Below are 18,594 nucleotides of genomic sequence, written 5' to 3' on the forward strand. Positions count from 1 at the left end.
TTCGGCAAGCTCAAACGGAAGTTCTCAATAAGAAGATCCTCAAAAATTGCTGTGAGGGCCCATGCTATTTAATTCCCCGATGGGAGTCTTCCGTCGCCGTATCGTGTCCCAAGATTCTGCGACGAATTTGAGCCACCTCCGTATTCGAGTTACAGCCTGTTCGAGTTCACTCCTCTCATTCGTGCCTAAAGTCACGAAACTGTGTCACCACACGCGTCGGCCTGCCGGAACGTTCATAGGAACGGAAGGCTCCGAGTCTAAGTTGACTTGTCTTGACTTTCTCAGGATCCATCTTTACCAGAGTTCAAAGATTTCACCACAGCTACCGAATGGGAAAAATTCATCGCATCTCTGGAGCAACTGATCGAGGAATGGCGGCTCCCGAATATCGTCTCCACAGGACCGTTGGCGAACGTAAGTACAGTTGACTCCGCTTTTTGGGAGCACCGGTCAATGGGATCCTCCGCTTAATCGGATCGCTCTCGGAGAGTCCCGATCAGTGGTGTTATTCGATTCCAGGGCGCTCTCGGCGGCGGCGAGTGGAAGAGCCGTTCGGAAACGGTTTCATTCGCGTCTTTCAGGATGATGGTCACTCGGCACTATCTAGAAGGATCCACGAAAGAGCGATCGGAGGAAGATCAGGCCAAGGAGGCTCTCGAAGAGACCGAAGAATGTGAGCTCCGCAGTGCTTAGCGTCCCGTCAGGGAACTTCGATTGAACTCGATATGATTTCCCATGCTCTCCAAGTTAATCGCTGTGTGCCTTGCCGATCTCTTCTAGATCAAGAATCGCTCCCGTTTGCGATGGACGACCTGCTGAGTTTCACGAATGATTTCCCCGCCAAAGCACATTTCCTGGTCAGATGGTACGGCATCCGGGATTTTTTGCTCATAACGCCGGACATGGGGGACGATACGATCTCGACCGTAGATCGCCAGAAAATGCTCCTCGGATCCGTGTGCACCGCTCTCCGCAACACGAACTGCCAATTGCCGTTTTTCATTCAAATGCATCATCCCCAAGAGAAAATCGCCTGCGGCGTTATGTGCGCCCAGGGCTTCCACTGCTATTTTAATATGGTCAAGTTGGTGCACACACCGAAAGGCTACGATACGCTAAATGGACTCCTGACCCTATTCAAGAATAAACTGGTAAGCATTGCTGTTCTCCAGGCGACATGTTGCGCGGAGCCGATTTATGATTCACACAATAGGAGATGAGCTCTCCGGGATCCGCTGAAAATCTTCTCTCTCGACATTCCAGTGCAACAGTAGTTTCTATACCCATCTACCGGTTGATGTGAGCATTCGATTCACTTATATGCTCGACGATTGGTCTTTTTTCGATCTGAACTCGATACCGAGCCATTCGTTGGATGTTGACCAAGTCATCAAGTTCGGTGATCTTCCGATGGGAGCCGGCGTGGAACCCATCTCTGAGTTCCGCCTGATGGTGAGTTCCAAGTTCCTCAATCGATTGACGGGATACTTTGACTGGAACTTGAGGGCTCCTAATCTTTCATTGTCCCTTCCTACCAGGTTTCCTGGCCTCATCTCGCTGAGGATGTCGTCAACGACAGTATAGCGCATTCTGATCTGGTGCCGGCGAATGCTCCGGAATGGTGTGTCACCATCAAATATGTCAGCGGGCCTTATTGCTACCTCGGTGAGCACTCACAAGAGACATCTGAGCCGTGTCCCGGCAGCGTCCCCCATAGTCTTCAGTCGGAGAATACCATCAGTTGCTCATTTGGACTCGCTTGTCTCCCGCAGAAAACTACCTCGGAGAGTTCGAGACGGTACTTTCTAAAAACGAGAGCTTAGACCTGGTGCTCGGCTCTATGCTGTCAGATGATATCGATCCGGAGTTGGCTAATGTCATGGACCGTCTCGCAGAACCAAAGGTCAGTCCGCCCAAGCTTCATATACCTGCAATATGTGCATAGATGGATATCATTCAATTCCGTACGGAGTGAAAAGTCGGGGCTGATCTCCAAGAAGGCCGATTGCTCTCAATCGTATGTTAGATGAGTAGTCGAATGGTTCGAGTTGCGGTGGACTCGCTCAGATAATTCCGCCGAGGGCATATCTCTTCACTTCATCGACATCATGCGCCAACACGTGCCTAGGAAGGGATGGGGTACTATGCGCTGCCGGCATTGGGGATGAATGAAGACGCTGGAATGGGAAGTCAACGCCGATCTGAAATTGCAGGTCCCAGACTTGGCAGCTTCAATCATGCCTTCAGACACTCGGGAAAAGAGGAGGAGATTGACAGACGACGAAATTCTTATCAAGTTCATGAACTACATATTCATTCCTTCGATCGACCAAGAGGTACGAGAGAAAACCAATAATGCCAGCTGGCTCGGGCGCGAATTTCCTTTGAGTTCGGATCTCTCCTTACAGACTGTTCTCTCGTCTTCTGGGCACATAGACTTTGGCGACATTTCAACTGCTCTCGGTTCGCAATCGGCTGAGAAATTGGAGGAGGCGGATGAGGTTGAGAAATTCAAGGAGAAATTGAGAGCCCTCAAGACCTCTTCGAAGAACTCCATAGTGTGGCGCCTGTCTTTGGCGCTGATCGAGGCGTATCACACATGCGGCGGCATCGAAGGTCTTGCGCTGCTCTGGGTGAAAGTCGTCGGTGAGCTCCGGCATCACTTCGAACGTGGATACATAATCTCCAGGTGAGTTTAGCTCCGCTGGGGAAAAACATGGGCTCCCGCTCACTTCAGGAATTCTCCCCGGCGAACGAGAATTCCTGAATCCTCCCGAACGCGGCTCAACCAGACCAACAGGGAAGAGCACGAATAATCCCCGGGATCTTCGGTAACGAAAAAGAATCGACCCTTAGAAACGATTCCCGATCTCGAACCCGCGAATCGCAGGCTACTCCTCCCATGCTTGGGTCCGAGCAAGATCTTCTGTATCGTTCGGTACTTCCAATTATGGTAAAGAGGTACCGCGCCTCGCCCGGCAGACGTCCGTAGGTCGTGGTCTGAATTCTCCGCGTCGTTTCGTTCCAGCATCGAGCCCGGAGCACCTAATCTCGGTATGTGTCTTCTGCATCAGAAGATACAGATGCTGAATTGCTGCATCGAAACGCGAAATGCCCGAGAACTCCGTGAATCTCGCAAACAAAAGAAAAAGGTTCGTTCGATTTGGTCATTCTGCTCGGTCAAACCGATCTGATCTGATTCGGACGACGGCGCCATATTTCCTTCGACCATCATAAAGCAATCGACCGCATGGCAAATTGTCATTTTAAGATGCCTCCTCAGAGTGAGAACCCAACTGAGGGAGAAAATTCCTCGTCCGATGAGGACTTCTTCGAGTGTTCCGATAGCACATCAACATCCGAGCCCGTGGGAGACGACAAATCGGAGGGTACACCGATTCAGAGCCCGGATGACTTCAAAACTCTCGGTACGATTGTCCAGGGACTTCTCCCAAGAGAATCTTGATTGACGTTCCCTTCCATTCCCCTCTTCCGACTCGTTTGCTCATCCGATCGTTATAAACCTTTCTACTCGTATGGTGGTCGAGACGGTCGAGTGATGGAAATCCAATGCTCGCGTTTTCTATCCGAATAGATGATGCACCGCTCTCAGCTGAGGGTCGCTCTAAGCCCTTCGGTGCCTTGAAATTGCTCTCAACGGACGAACAGATGTGGGTGCCTGTATGTCAACAACCATCGCCCATGACCGAAGACATGCTCCAGGAGCAAGCGGATGCAATCCTCAAGGTATGTGGCCGTTGGATAGGCGATGTCCTTTGCCTCACAGGACGTCGTATTCATAGAACGTGTCCCGCAGCTCGCCTCCGATCCTGAATGCAGCAAAATGACGGCACGTCTCCAGAGTGCCTCCCTCTTCAGTGATATGGAATCTTTCAAAGCTGCGAATCCCGGTTGTCAATTAGCGGATTTCGTGAGATGGTTCTCTCCGAGGTGAGCACTCGGTTCCTCCGGAATTTTCGGCACAAGCCACAAAGTTCTGATCTCAAATCGACGATGCTCTCAAACTCCAGGGATTGGACCGAGCCCATCCGGGACGAAAAGGGAGAAATCGTCAAAGCGGGAGAGCTCTCACAGCGAATGACAATCCCCGGTAACATGTGGCAAGACCTTTGGGAACAGGCGAGACCTGCCCCAACAACGCGTCAGAAGAGGTATCCACCATCTCGTCGCGTAGCTGTACGCCGTCTATATAGTCGGAGTCATGCGCTTAGGTCTTGATATGACCCAATGACGAACTTGCAGGCTCTTCGACGACACGAAAGAGGGGGAGAAGATCCTACACGAACTCATCACGATGAGTCTCTCGGATATCGCAAACTTATTGTTCCCCTGTATCATTCAGTGTGGGCTAGAGAAGATCTGCGAGAGCGGTTAGTAGGGGAAGGAGTCGAGTTCCTTGTCTCTTCGGCTTGAATTACTCTTCCGTTGTCTTCCGAGGCGGATGAGACCATGTTTCTCGTATCGGTTCCAGTTCACAAAGGACCGAGGGACATGATTCCATTCATGGAGCACCTGATCGAGAAAACGAAACAGGAGCTCCGAATGCGTCGACCTAACTACAAAGACCTGATTCGACGGATGTACGAAGCCGAAATCGGCATTGCGAGAGCGGAGAGCCTGCGGCAGAAGCTGTTCAGAAAAGTTTGTGGTTCAGAGTAAAACACTACGTATATGTACATGGGCATGGGATTACGCCCTCACGAACGAGAGAAGACGCGGGAGTCAGGTGAGGAAAAAATTCATCCGATGGGTTTGTTTCCAGGAAGAGCCAGAGGAGACCGAGTCCTCTCTGAAACGCTACCTTGCCATGAAGGCGCAAGAGTCCTCAACGGTGAGCGTTGAAGAGCTCGTGCTTGATCTTCTCGACAAGCCAGAGGTGGAAATTCGAGGTGGAGCGAAGAGCGCCGTCGGCAGAGCTATAACCAAATTGTTCGAGAACGCTCAAAAAGCCAAACTAGAAGATACTACTCTTTCAACCAAGTCGAGGAGACTACCAGCTTCCCAGCAATTTCCGACCCCGATCGGGAAAGAATTCATACTCAGGACGAAGTATCCGAGACCGTCGAACAATTCCCGGACGGGTGCTCATCGAATTTATGCAGTGATTACGGGAAACGAGTTCAGATTAGCTGGGGCCTTCACTGAAGACATGCTTTTTTACTGAAGCTTCGACCGCCTCGAGGACGCAACTGTCCTGTCCAGTGGTCTCATCAGGGACTACCAATTACTTTTTGGAACTTCTTGTCTTCGAGGCTGCTTCGTGTCGAGCTAAGACGCACCAATTATGTCGGAAACGCCAGATATGTCCACGCGGAGAAGGAGACGAGGGAACCGCCAGTGAACACCCCAGCTGTGTAAATACATATATGCGAAATAAATGAACAAAGCTCATATTTGAAATTCCGTCCGCTTATGCCGTCTTATTGTTCGACCGTTTTCGGTGATGGAGCTCTGACGTTCAACGTAGGGATGTAGGAAACTTTGTCGAATGAAGAATACGGAAGCTCTGTTTGATGATGAAGACATTAAATTATTTATTATCTTCTATTTACATGTGCTCCATGCTATGTACAAAAATAGAATTCCCTCGACACCACGCACCACCCTCTCCAATCACAAAATGCCCACAATCGATTTGTTCAAGTAGACTGGACTAGAGGTCATTTCTGTTGCCGCTGATGATTCGAACTCAGCAGGAAGTCCTCTCGTCGGGATGGAGTATCTCTCTTACCGGAAACGGGACACGCTCGTTCATACAGCTGACAGACACTCGAACTGAGAAAAGATGTCCGTTGGGAATTTTCGTAGCGATAAGACTGTAGGGGGGACTCGAACGCACGAATGACCTCTTCCACGCACGCTCGCAGACACGCACGCAAACACGCACTTTTTGCGAACACCGGGTGTTCTTGAGACAAAAATACACGAGGATGTGATTCTCATTGGAGCGTCGCCAAGTCGTGTAGAGTTGTAGCATCTATCTACTATCACCGGTAATGCAAACAAGTATAAGGAAAACTTGACCGATAAGTCGTCTCTCGAACAATACCGTTCAACCGTCTTCCCTGGTACTGTCCGATTTGTCCGCCAGGGAGGCTTTCGGCCCAGCTCACCGCGGTGGCCCACTATGTATGTACACGGATGGTTTCTATACAACGTAGGACGCAGTCGGCGACTACTCCGAATTCGCCATTTTATGGTGGCCGTGGTGTTTGGGAATCGCGCCGGAATTCGCAGCGTTGGCTATCACATCTCGTAGCTGGTTCAGCCTCTGCTGAGCGTAGAGTTCGCGTCGGGTCAATTCATCGTTTTCGTTCTGAAGAGAGCGACACGTGTCCTGGAAATTCTCAACTTCGTCTTGCAGAGCAGAGATCTGATCCAGTTTCCGTTTTCGGCAATTTTGTGCAGCCACCTTGTTCTTGCCTCGGCGACGGATGTCGCGGATGAGGGCGTGCTGATCTTCGCTCAACTCGTAGCGAGTCAAACGCTCGTTGAACTCTTCGATCGAGAGGGTCACGATTTCTTCGGTCGGAATCGGGATCTTCAGTTCCCGCGCGCGGCGTTCGTCCTTGGCCGACGTCACTTGGATGTATCCGGCGCCAGACTCCGATGGGTCGGACGATTCGTAGCCGTCGGCCTGAGACGCGGAACTCTGCTTCCTCGGCTCGGAGTGGAATTGAGTCTCGAGTTTCACCCCGACCGGCAACTGCGGCACGTTGTAACCGGCGCTCAGCTGCTCTTGGCCGTACGAATGGTTGTGGAGGAAGCCGTCCATGGCTGGGTTGTGGGCGATTTTGAGAGGCTGGGGCACGACATGACTCTCCTCGATCGAGCGGTCCACCGTGCCGTTGGAAGTCTGGTGATAGGGTTTTCGTCCGAAGAAATTGTATTTTTTCTGCGGGACTGTGCACCCTTCAGCGGAACCGAACGACATCGATGACGAGTTCGAGTGGTAACTGACGTCCGTCGACACCAATTGTTCCTGGTCGTGGTCGTGAGAAGTTTCGCTAGAACTCTCCATCCATTCCTGAAAATCGAATTCCCCATTGAGCGATGCACAACGAGACTCCGAGCGGAGACACTCGCTCATTTACTCAGCATCGGACCGCGTGATTTTTTTAAATGCTCACGTACCTCGTTCGCCTCGTCAGAGTACATAGACGATACTCCGGTATCGCTAGCGGCGTATCCTCCGTCCCCGATGCTCGTGTGTTTGAGGGATACACTTCCGCCATTCGCAGATGAAGAACTCATTCTACTCGCGGGTTGGCTGACGGTCGTGGGTCCAAGAGGAACGAGACGGTTGCTTTCGGAGTCTGGAAAGAAAAAGAGAAAATCCGAGGGTTATTCCAATGCAAGATCGATCCAATGCCCTCGGCGACCCTCGATAACTCGACTCGCTCGACACATACCGCTCTCGCTGCCGGAACCGCAGAAGCTCGAGCCCTCCGACTCGTAGTCGTAATAGTTGTCGAGCTTCCTGCGTTTCCACCATCGCTTGTGGTAGTCGTGGCTCTCTGTACGCTTGTTCACATAATCTCGAGTGCGAACGATCACCGAAACGTGATTGGTGTGCACAGTCAAGCCTCTGGAAGCGAGTTGCTCAAGACAAGGCAGTAACGTAGACGTCATTCTGATCGCGGGACGAACGGTCAGTCAGTCAGTCGGTCAGTCAGTCAGTCGATCTCCGTGAGAGCTCGAAGCGTGCTCTCTGAACGACAGTTAGTGGATTGAACCACCGTGGAACCACTGAGTGAGTTTATTCATTCCACACCTGCCGGCAAGGATGGAGAGGGCAGAGGTTTAAGACGCTGCTTCGGACCTTTAAGAAAGCGCGCCAAATTCTCCGCGCGGTTCTTCGGGGCATCAACGGTCGCTCAGGAATGCGCCTGCCAGCTTTCAGCCGAGTTTCGACCGGGTTTCAAGATCCCATCCCCCACAATAGTCACACGGACTTAAGAATGAAGCCGCCCTGGGGTCGCCTTCTCGTCTGCGGGCTGAACAAAAAAGCAGAATGAAAGGCCGCTTCGAGCATTTTTTGCTTACGCTACTAGTCGGGAGGCCTCGATTCACAATACCATCGCAATTTTGACCATACTCGGCCTTCCACTTGACAACGGTCTGTTCCGTCGTCGACAGGTTTCGCAGAGAGACAGCCCTCATTTCAGCGATTGCCTTCTCCCGGCGACAGACGTAGACTGGCGGAACCGAGGAGAATTTTCAGAAAACGCCTCAATCCCTCGCGATTTCTGCAAACTAGATATTCCACGATCCGCGCGATCCGTTGATGCTTCTCGAGAAGTGAGAGCTCGGAACCTGACCGCTGCGAAGGAGCCAAGGTCTGCGGTCAACTTGAAATACCTTCCGGGAGATTCCCTACAGCGCTCCATGGTAAGCTTTCCCCCCGGGATCGATGTAACGAGTAATGTAAGCAAAACGGATTTGAATTCCGGAGTCGGAAACTCCGACGGCGACCGCGGAAACCTTTCTGGAATTAACAGCGAGGCAAACAATTCGCTCCTCCGCGTCCGAAAATTTTCCCGCCTCCACCGCGGCTCTCGAAGAAGCCAGAGGCTCTCGGAGACTTCGATCGACATGTGCTCCGACTTTGCAGAGAGGTCATTGAGGATGTCAGCCCTACCTGTATACGAACGCTGACTGACTGAAAAACATCTGCCCCAACGGGAAATCTCGTGCCATCTGTTGGAGCGCAACTCAGCGACAAAAATGCCCCTCCAAGCCTTCGTAGCGGACCTCTGGCGAACGTGGGGGTGCTCCGGAGTCGACTGACTGAGCGACCGACCGATAGATCGACCGCTGTCTCGATCCCTTCCATTCAATTGTCGGTCGAGAGCCGTTCATTCGACCGCTGCGTCTGGCTTTCTGAACGGTTGATTCACATCAACCCCACGCTGTTTCTGAACGACCGTTAAAGCACAGTCATTGCCCAAGGTGGGCATTCAATGCGAGCATTGTCGTCAGACTTCGAGACTGCGACTCTCGGTATTGTGCCCACGGAGCCGCGTCGCAGAGGCTCGTATGAATCTCAAAAATCTCGCGACGAAAATCCGAAGGTTGAAAATAGCCCGCTTAGTTCCAGCCTGCTTCCGTTCTCGATGAGATCGTTTCGAAACTCATGCGCGCCGTGACATTGCTGACTGACGACATTGAGCGCAACACTGGAACAGCGATAGGGCGCCGTGGACGTCAGATTCAGCGACACTGATGCTATCAAACGGACCGTCTACATCCGTGTGCAAGCAAGAAACTCTGTCTGTCTCTCTGTTCGTCACCTAGTTTCTACCAGGACACTCTTTCGTTTGATAAAAATACTCGCTATGGACTTACGACTGTTCGTGGCATTTGTAGTGTTCGATGCGAGAGCCGCCAGATCCTCATAGAATAGCTCGAAAGAATCCCAGCCGCTCTGAGTTGAGTTGTTGTAAGTGAAGAGATCTCGGATAGCGTGTTGATCGGTCACCGTTGGCTTCGACAAATCACTGCAACCGTTGCACCCCACGGGAGCGTCTCCTGGAAACGGAAATCGTGAATATGCATTAAAGCGCTACGGTACGAATTGTTCGTATCCCTACGAAAGCGTTTCCGGCGTCTTCTCGGGTGTCTCAACGGTGTCTACGTGATTCGGTGTCTCAAACCGGCGAAGAACCAGTACAATGTGATCTGAAAACTATCTACCTAACTTTGTACCGATCGGTCGCGAATTCAAGCACCCACACGGAAACTGATCGATCGACGGAGGAATAAACGGACGGCGTGATGAGATTCAGCTTTTCGAAACAAATCAAGGGAAAATCGACGATTGTTGCGGTTGGCTGGATGACGAGTTAGCTGGTTGGCTAACGGGCGAGCGCTTGTCGCGTCAGCAGCAGCAGTCGACGTCTCGAGTACCTCTCGAGCATTCTAACATTCGTTCCTCTCTCAGGCTCCTTCCACGTTCGCCGGTTCGTTAGCTCTTATCTTTAGCCGGTGTCCGCCAACTCATTCCCAATCCGTCAGCTGATTTTGGACCGGCTCAACGGGGACCGATCGGACTACGTTCAATGGAACCGCGATTTCGAGGAAGCCGTGCTCTCTCGCTAGCTTCGTCATTGCTGCGAGTCACGACGCCGCACCCGACTTCCCGGCGTGCGACGATGCCCCGAATCAGAGAGCGCGACGACGACGCATCCCACGAACTGACAGGCGGAAAGAGCTCCCGACGCTTCAGGTTTCGAACGCCTTGAGACCGGAATCAAGGTCGCCCCTGAAGGGTTTGACCGAGGAAAGTCACTGCTCAAATTCCTCACCTGAAGCGGCAGCGGTTGGAGTACTCGCGAATGTGGAGCCGGCAGCCGGTGAAGCTTGTTGCATCGTCGAGTTCACAGCGGTCACGGACGCGTCGTATGAGGACGGCATCGAGACATTCTGCAAGAGAACTCCTCCGAAAGGATCCGTTCCATTGAAGGGGGGACTCGAAACACCGGAGTAGCTAGGCATCTGAGCCCATTCAGGATCCGCACAGAACAACTCCTGCAAGGAAAATTAAAATTGTCATGATCGACTCCCAGACCTCGGTAAAACGCTCATCCTGACGAGTTGAGGAAGCCGAGGCTTCGCGGAAGATTCTCCTGGGGATCGGGCATTCCGACAAGCAACGGGAAAAGCAATCCGGTGTCGCATCGACGTCAATAGTTTGTTTTAGACGGTTCGCTAGTCGCTTGGATGAATACTTGTAGCGCTATAACAAGTCTGTTTTCGCTTGAGCGCGTCGATCGCAGCTCAAAGAAGTCTTGCGATCGTCGGTCCAGAACTCCCCTCAAGTGCTGCTCCTACGAGGACGCCCGCCGCCAACGCTAAGGGCCTTCGGCCAGGCTTCGTCGCCGAGCTTGATTGGCTCCGCTAACGCAACACACCTGGGATTCGTGTGAAACACCGCGCACCTGATGAACCCCATCCCAGCCAGTAAATGTAGTAGCATTCAATCATCCATTCACTCCTTGGTCATCTAGCCATCTGTTCGGATCGCATTGCTCTATTTCGTTAGACGATTCGATCCATACAGGATCTTCCCCCGTTCTTGGATTTTTTGGACGTTGCGTAATTCCTCAGTATCACTTGATTCGATTGGACTAGCTCGGTAGGATCGGGATCTGAGTGGGAGAGGACGTGAAGTGCCCGCTCTTAAATGAGTCTTTTCCCTCCATCATCATCATCATCACCAGTATTATTTACTATCGACACATTGTTCAGCAGTGATGCTTGAGAGACAATGCTTCAGAACGTCTGAACGTAATCTATCCACCGTAACAATTGCACCAAACGGAAGCTGTTCTTCACGCCGGCGCCTACGGCATCTGGGATCACCAAATGCGGACCGCGATGACTTGCAAGAAATTTCGGCAGTTGTATTGTTAACATTGAAAATTCGTAACGGCGGGAATCCGGCAGGCGAGCAGACGTGACAACGTCGGAGGGAGATCCGCAACTACCTATTGCTAGGTAGGTAGCGATCCATAGTCCGCCAATTCGAGCGTATCGGAATGTCGTCGAGGTAACGACTCTTGAAAACTGTGGAAATGAAGTCCTTCAGAGGAGGCTTATTCCGCGGTGTTTTCCGAGCCACAGCGACCTGATCGACCATGATTCAAAGGCTGGAGGAGTTCCTTGAGAGTCGAGAAACGTCTCTCCGAGTCGCCAGACTCTTTAGCAAGGGAATACGATCGACTCGATGCCGACTGCTGCATTTCTTCTTTGGTTATCCGATCTCGAGCTCGAAACGCGTTCGCGAACTTGTTTGGGATCGGATGTTCGAGACAAGTATCTCGGAGCGAGTTTTCCTTCCAGGAGCGACAGGCCCGATGATGGTTACAGGCCCGAGAGAAAACGCAGAGAACAGCAGAGTGATTTCCACATGAGTTGCGACGAGCTCCGATGTGAACCTCATCGGCCTTGACCGAGCTTCCGCTTATGGTTGCACGACTTCGTCCGAGGGCTACGACGAGGGACTCGCGCGAGAAATGAACGAGAGGAAGCTCTCGAAGCGACCTGACTCATGAATTATTCCGCCGGAGCTGAAAGGAGACTTCCCTCCGCGAAATGAGGCGACGGAGGAGCAGAAGCTCCGTCATCCGAAGGAATAGCTCAAGACATCAAGAAGAACATAGAGCCACTGAGCTCACTGAGGAAGGGTAGGCCTACCTGAGAAACGACCTGGAGTCGGGTCACTTTGGAAAATCGTCCATCGTTCAAGACGCTCTGCTCATACTCCAGTTGCTGCATTTGGATGAACTGAGACGGTTCAGCACTCTGAGCGAGATTCCCGTAAAACTGGTGGCCCACATGGTAGTAACCAGCCCGCTGACACAATTGGTCGACACCGTTTGCCATCGACTCCTTCGGAGTCAGGAGCGCCCGCATCCGCGAGACTTGCTCCTGAAGTAACGATTTCGGAGAAGATAACAGAGAGAGGCTCCAGCCAGCGTTCCGAGTCCGATTCAGAGAACACTGGTTCACTTCGAGACACGGAAACGACGACGGCAGCGGTCGCCACGGGACAACCTACAGCACTTCGCGACCTTAGTTGACGGGCGCCTGAGCGTCCCTTACAAGACTTCGCTCGTCTCCCTTCATCGACTCCACTGTCTATATGGATCCGGAGAAGAGGAATCGTGAGGCCTAGGTGAGCGGGCGACAGAAGCAACCTGACGGATCAAAATAATAAACAAGGCTCCGCCCTATTATCAACGATTAAAGGCAGGGACCGCCTGGAGAAAGGCGGGGTTTTCGGTCGCGTGTTCGCCGTCAACCGTGAACAAGAATATCGATATCGATGAGTGAACCATGCCGAAAGGGACGGGTGTAGATGCTGCATTAATTGACTGTCTACAGAAGTCGTGCTTGTCCTAGTGTCTTGATGCTCAAGCATCCTGTCGACGGACCTTTCCGCGATACGATTCGTGATGATCAGCCTCCTCGAGGAGCTCTTCGGATTAAAACCCCCTCCTTCCCTGGGACCGAAGTCCCCGCGTCCACCGAGCCCGAGTCCGCGTGCCGCTACGGATGCCCCTTCTCCGAATCGGATTAGGAAGTCGACGGAGCGCGCCTCCCCCCCCTTACCCACCCCGCTCCGCAGAATAAGGTTCCAGAAGCTCGTGATATGCCTATTCTCTCGGCGCGAATCCGATCCCGACGGAACCGACAATTCAGAAACATACGATCCGACGAGTAACAAACGAAACGAATGCCGTTCAGTCGACAATGTATTCGCGATCACGTTTCAAGACAGTCTTCAACTTGAGCATCCGGTCGAAAAGTCGGGCCGTATTTCAGTACACAGTTTCTCCCTCCGGATCGGAGAGGAAGGAATCCTTACTGGCTGGGATTCGGTATGTACGCAGTAAACAGATGCTCTCATCAATTTATACTGACCTCGCTGACAACACCCATGAGAGCGTTTATATCCAGGAACGAATCGGACGACGAGTTATTCTGAAGCACACTATCGAGCGTCGAAGGTCCAGCAACAGGTTCGAAGATGGGTTCGCCTGGGAACATTAGAGAAATGATGTTTCATTGCTTCGACCAGAACTTAGGACTCGGAATATCCGACGGATCGATTATTATCCCTCTTCGCGTTTCCTTCGCGCCCGCGCTTGTGAGAGCCCTGATAGAATGACGGGGAATGCCTAGATATGTACATCCAGGGAGCAGCCCGAAGTCACATGTTGGTGGGTTGACGAGCTTCCCCGCCTTCACGCAAGCGAAGAATGCCATCGCCGAAGTCCGCAACCCCATATCACAATCAGAAGTCTCGGAAACGTACCATTCCATATCATCAAATTCTTCTTGAAATCCGGCCGATAGGCAACGACCAGTTCCAGATAAATGAGGAGATTTTCAAATTGATATAAAGAGCCGCGACCTCTGGGTGGCATCGCAAACCCGATCGACGTTCGGCGATACTTGCGGAGAACTCACGCACAAACCACGAATGACAAATCAACAGCCCAGTCGATTCCTTGAGAGATATCGACAGGAACGCCAAAAGTGCTTTGCAATGACAGCGAGCGGCAGCAAACGTGCACGTCGTCATCGTCGATCGCATAAACATCGTCAACATTTCAACATGAACGGGACATGACGTCGACGCTCTAATTGGTACTCGATGAGTTCCGATTCTATTCACGACGAGCCCACATCATACCATTCCCTAATGACCTTGAGCCCGGAGAAAGGCACGAGGAACTCCGCGCCACAGCATAAACATTGCAGATATAACAGCTGTTGTTGTTGTCGCATTCTCTGAGAGGGGCGATTCGCGACACGTATTACACCTGGGATCCGCTCTCAGTCTCATTTCTGGGGCGGCAACCCCCGAACGAATATCAGACAGCGATTATTAATGTTAGAATCGAATATCGGAATATATATGCCGAACTGTTTCTGACTTCACGCTGATCGTCTCCGCTGTCTGTCGGGAGCGCAGCGACGGGCGCGCGCAATCTCTCGCATAGAGGCGACCACGCGCAAAATGGGAAACAACAAATGACGTGGATTCGCAAAAGTCAATGATCTTCATCCGCTGGCGCTCCGGGAGCCGCTCCGGCGGATGAAGCGGCGTCGTCCGGTCAGAAAAACAACGTTCAAGCCGGGAAGCGTCGCCGCCGCCGCTATGATATGAAGCCGTTCAGAAAAGGAGGAAAAACTTTGAGGAAAATCTTACCGGTTTCTGAGTCAATTGACGTCACGCGGGGCTCGTTGGTTGAAGGTTCAAAGTCTTTCTGAAATTTCGATGGTTGGAATTGAAGCATCGACACGATTTCCCCTGCCGGATTCTCTCGAACTAGATCTTGACAGTCCCTCAAATTAAGCAATCAGAAATCCCCCTCATTGGAATCCGTCTGTCGGCCTTTAGATCTCGCTTTCGGATCGTTTTAGTCTCGTACGGGGGGAAAAATATCGAGACGAGGCACCTGGGCGAGGGGAATTTCTCGCCGGGCTCGCTATCAAACAGGAGAAGTTTCTCGAGGAAATGGGGGAAGAAGGTCTCACCTTCGATTCCAACGTGTCGAGAACCGGCACGACCGTGCTCCCTTCGACGGACTTGGGGGGAGGCGATGCTGCCGCCACAGACTGCGACGCTGGTTGATTGCACGGTCTATAGTCTTCGAGAGGGATCCCAAGATCGACATCCTGTTTCCATAGAATCTCGATCAGATCCGCGTCCTGGGAGAAAGGAAAAAATTCATCTCAGATTTAATTCGATCACATCAAGAGCTTGAGGCATACAATCTAGAAAATTCAGGAAGAGATACAATCTTAATTAGAGTCCAGAAGCGACTTCATAGGATTCTATACTCCGATCGCAATTTCTTTCGCACCCAGTTTGGAACCCTGGTCTCCCATGTTTCAACAGAAAAAAAAGAAGAATTTCTCTCCGGAATATATGCGGCTAATCTCCAGACAGCCAGAAGGATGATTTTTATCAAAAATTGAACTGCATAGGAAGTTCCTACGTCTTATATCAATCACTGTTTGGAATACATGCATGGGAGCTTCGAAGACCGGCAACGATTCGCTGACCTTCACCCCGCCGGCAGATGACCCGTGGAAATGAACCGACAAGAAGAAGAGCCCTCTCTTCTCGCACAAAACTCTTCAGTACGATTGCTTCTATAAATTGGAAGGGGTCAATGCAGACACCACAGGCGAAGACCCAGCTTTAGGCTTATATCCGAGCTACGCGGAGCCAACATAATTCTACACCTCTCGAAATGAGCTTCGAGCTCAGGAATCATTGACGCTGTTTTTGGCATTCAGAGCAACGGTGGATGCTCGTAAAAGAGGAGCAGTCGGGAAGATCGCTCTCGGTGCAGCGCTCTCTTCCGCGATGTAATTCTTCGTCCGAGGAAAGTCTCTCACAAGACAGGACTTCATCGGGAGCGCGGCGCGCAAGGAGGAGGACAGATCCTTGTTCGGACGGAGAAAATACTCCGACCCGCTACAGCGACGTCCGAGGAAGTACGAGACGGAATAGAATTGACAGCTGAAGAATAATAGTTCACCCACCTCTCTGTCAAAAGAGAAGATCTTCTTCGGTGGTTTGGGGCTCACCGAATGTCGTTCAAGACACCGCCACCACGCACAAAACTGACAAAACTGTGTGCAGAGTAGTTTCATACCGGATGGATAGTCAATACAGTGTATTAACATAGATCGCCGGCGTCTGTCAATCGATGGACGACCTCCAGAGATACCTATCACAAACGTGCATGTACGACGATCGAAAGCGCAACTGATAGATCATGTGTACGACGCACACAAACACCAGAGCTACTTGAGGCTCGCTGCACGATATTCCACCCGGCACAGAGCGAATTCAAGATATATTCCCCAACCTAGAATAACGATTCTGTACAGTTTTCTTTTCAAAATATTCTCTCGCGCCAATTCTTCGAAACTTACTTCTCTACTGAGAGTCTCGGCTTGACACTCTTCGAGAGCGGTGGAGCCCGTGGATGCGTGAGGAGCTCTGGATGGCGCACCGTCCTCCGCAAGATACGCGATCAGAGGACCTCTTGAGGCCGCCCTGGCTAACCTGTCATAATCGCAAAAGGTCTCCAACAGGTCGAAGTAGCCATCGTCGTGCCGCAGAGCTTTCGGGTGGATGAGCGACGCCTGAGGTGCATACGTCTCCCAAGGGGCCAACTGTAACGCGTCGAGGCTCCCGCTCGATGGGTTGTTGCTTATGTACAGGGGGGACCATGGTTCTGGCGGAGCCGACCAGCGAAGAAGTCCAACGGCCAACAGAAGTTGCAGAAGGTGCGAATGCAAAAAGGGTTTCTTTCGAAGAAGCCCAATAGATACGTGGTACATCTCCGGCTGAGTCGTTCGTTGCCTCGTTCGCTTCTCGTGTTGTTTTCCCGCACAGATGATTCACACACTCGAACACACACCGCAGTCGTCGATGATAGTCGTCTTCGGGTGTTTTCGCCTGCGACGAGCAGAGAGATTCGACAGGGAACCCGTGCTCAACTTTGGAATCGGAGAATCATTCCATAGCTTTGGAGGCACAGCGACCGGCCCCGCAGCAGCTACTTCGGTTCGCTGTGCAGCTACTCTGGATATACAATCGTTCGAAGGCCAGACACGCTTTCTCTTTGGTTCCGGACTGCACTGAACGCTGAGGAGCCCTTTCCAGACTCAACAATTCCAAGAAGAAGACACGGAACGCCGAACATACACTCGCACAGGAGTTTCTTTCTTCCCGAAATTCAGTTTACGTTTGCAACAGTCACTGGCACCCGGGAGCCGATTCAGCCGGAACAGCAAGGTTGAGAGAGGGATCTGCGGCGCGAAATTTTGAAATTCCGCATCCAAGTGCGCAGATGCTTCTAGATGAGATTAAGAACTAGCGCGACGATGACGACGAAGAGCCGGCGGCTCGACGACGACCAGACGGCGGTGACGAGTGACGGCGGCAGCGGCGACCAGCCGTTTGAGGGAAAGAGGACGAACGGAATTATCAAGCAGGAAAGGATGAATAGGGAAACTGTGCCACTCGCAGGAACTTGCGCCGTTCGTTACCGTGTCACACGTCATATGAGCCTGAGTAGTCAGGAGTCAGGAGAATCGAGCTCTCAGCCGCTGCTCGAATCGTCAACACTGAATGTTCCGTAGCTTATGAATGACATTTCCTCTCCTTCCGCGCCCGGGACGTGCTCCGTGGTCGGTTTGCCGTCTTTAGCCACGATCGCCGCGTCGGTCTGACTGAGATCTGTGGTCGTCGTCGGCAATTGATTCTTATGCGAAATTCTGTTGCTAGCGTTGAGATACGGAGTTGGCGACTCGATTCGTGGGAACTTGACTCAAACCGCACATACATGTTTGTCTTCGCGCAGATCCACTCAAAGAGACCGCGGAGGCGATCGGCGGCTTCCTTTTCCCTCGCCAGACCTACAAGTCAGAACGATGGAACTTCATTCATGGACATTTGATAAAATTAGGAAGATCCTGCTCCCTGTAGCGATCAGGTGGTCGCATCGTTCACGAGTCAGAGAACAATCGCCAAGGATTTGTCGAGACCTCATGGCTCCCATGAGACGAAGTAGGTGAATTCATCATCCATGAAGATTGCGCGTTCACTCGCTCCATTTAGCTCGTGCATCTGAGGGTAGAATATAGCTCCCGAATCGAATACCGAAGAAGATCGAGTCGTCCGAACAGTTTGGTCGGCGAATCCAGATGGCAATGCCCTTGAACCTTTTGGAGCGCAGCGACGCCGACGTTGGTCTCCCCGATTCGAGCGCTTTGATGACCCCGATCCTTGGATTGAGTCCCAGTGCTTCGAGTGCTGAGTGCTGAGACTGAGTATTTCTGGCGCTTAGCGCGAAGATACCGTGAGAGAGGTATATCCCGAACGTTCGAAGCCTCAGAAAGAAGCCGAGGATCACGGAAAACTTCACCGGACCGGAAACTTCGACCTACGCACCAAGACGGGATCCGTTCGAATTGGGGTGCGAATCTTTACCCGAATGGAGACTCAAAAAATCAGAGCTCTTATCCATTATCGCT

The 18,594-nt window shown here is 51.9% G+C and overlaps 2 protein-coding genes across 2 annotated transcripts; one reads left to right on the forward strand and one right to left on the reverse strand.

Moving 5' to 3' along the window:
* Positions 1 to 279: 279 nt before the first annotated feature.
* Rab3GAP1 (RAB3 GTPase activating protein subunit 1) lies at positions 280 to 5,185 on the forward strand (the record flags this gene model as incomplete). Its single annotated transcript, XM_029110825.1, has 16 exons — positions 280 to 423; positions 520 to 673; positions 781 to 1,151; positions 1,264 to 1,452; positions 1,539 to 1,665; positions 1,773 to 1,908; positions 2,213 to 2,336; positions 2,409 to 2,689; positions 3,029 to 3,156; positions 3,240 to 3,428; positions 3,596 to 3,747; positions 3,818 to 3,951; positions 4,032 to 4,172; positions 4,264 to 4,391; positions 4,493 to 4,662; positions 4,784 to 5,185. Coding segments are annotated over 16 exons (2,970 nt in total), but the record flags the coding sequence as incomplete, so codon positions are not given.
* Positions 5,186 to 5,525: 340 nt separating this feature from the next.
* cnc (NFE2 like bZIP transcription factor cap-n-collar) lies at positions 5,526 to 17,303 on the reverse strand. Its single transcript, XM_003741108.2, has 8 exons — positions 16,486 to 17,303; positions 15,073 to 15,246; positions 14,744 to 14,801; positions 13,450 to 13,565; positions 10,329 to 10,551; positions 9,370 to 9,552; positions 7,156 to 7,337; positions 5,526 to 7,048 (listed from the first exon to the last, which is right to left on the reverse strand). Exons 1-8 carry the CDS (start codon positions 16,894 to 16,896, stop codon positions 6,197 to 6,199), a joined length of 2,199 nt encoding a protein of 732 aa, XP_003741156.1. The 5' UTR covers positions 16,897 to 17,303; the 3' UTR covers positions 5,526 to 6,196.
* Between the last annotated feature and the right edge of the window lie 1,291 nt (positions 17,304 to 18,594).

This window comes from Galendromus occidentalis, unplaced genomic scaffold (genome assembly GCF_000255335.2).
Source record: "Galendromus occidentalis unplaced genomic scaffold, Mocc_1.1 scf7180000077121, whole genome shotgun sequence".
NCBI classification, from domain to species: Eukaryota; Metazoa; Arthropoda; class Arachnida; order Mesostigmata; family Phytoseiidae; genus Galendromus; species Galendromus occidentalis.

Excerpts from the sequence above, each read along its gene's own strand:
- cnc (XM_003741108.2), bottom strand. The coding sequence starts at position 16,896 with ATGTACCACGTATCTATTGGGCTTCTTCGAAAGAAACCCTTTTTGCAT. Across the intron at positions 10,552-13,449 it reads TCATGGGTGTTGTCAGCGAG|GAGTTGTTCTGTGCGGATCC; the intron begins GTCAGTATAAAT and ends TTTTCCTTGCAG. Across the intron at positions 9,553-10,328 it reads TCCAACCGCTGCCGCTTCAG|GAGACGCTCCCGTGGGGTGC; the intron begins GTGAGGAATTTG and ends TTCCGTTTCCAG.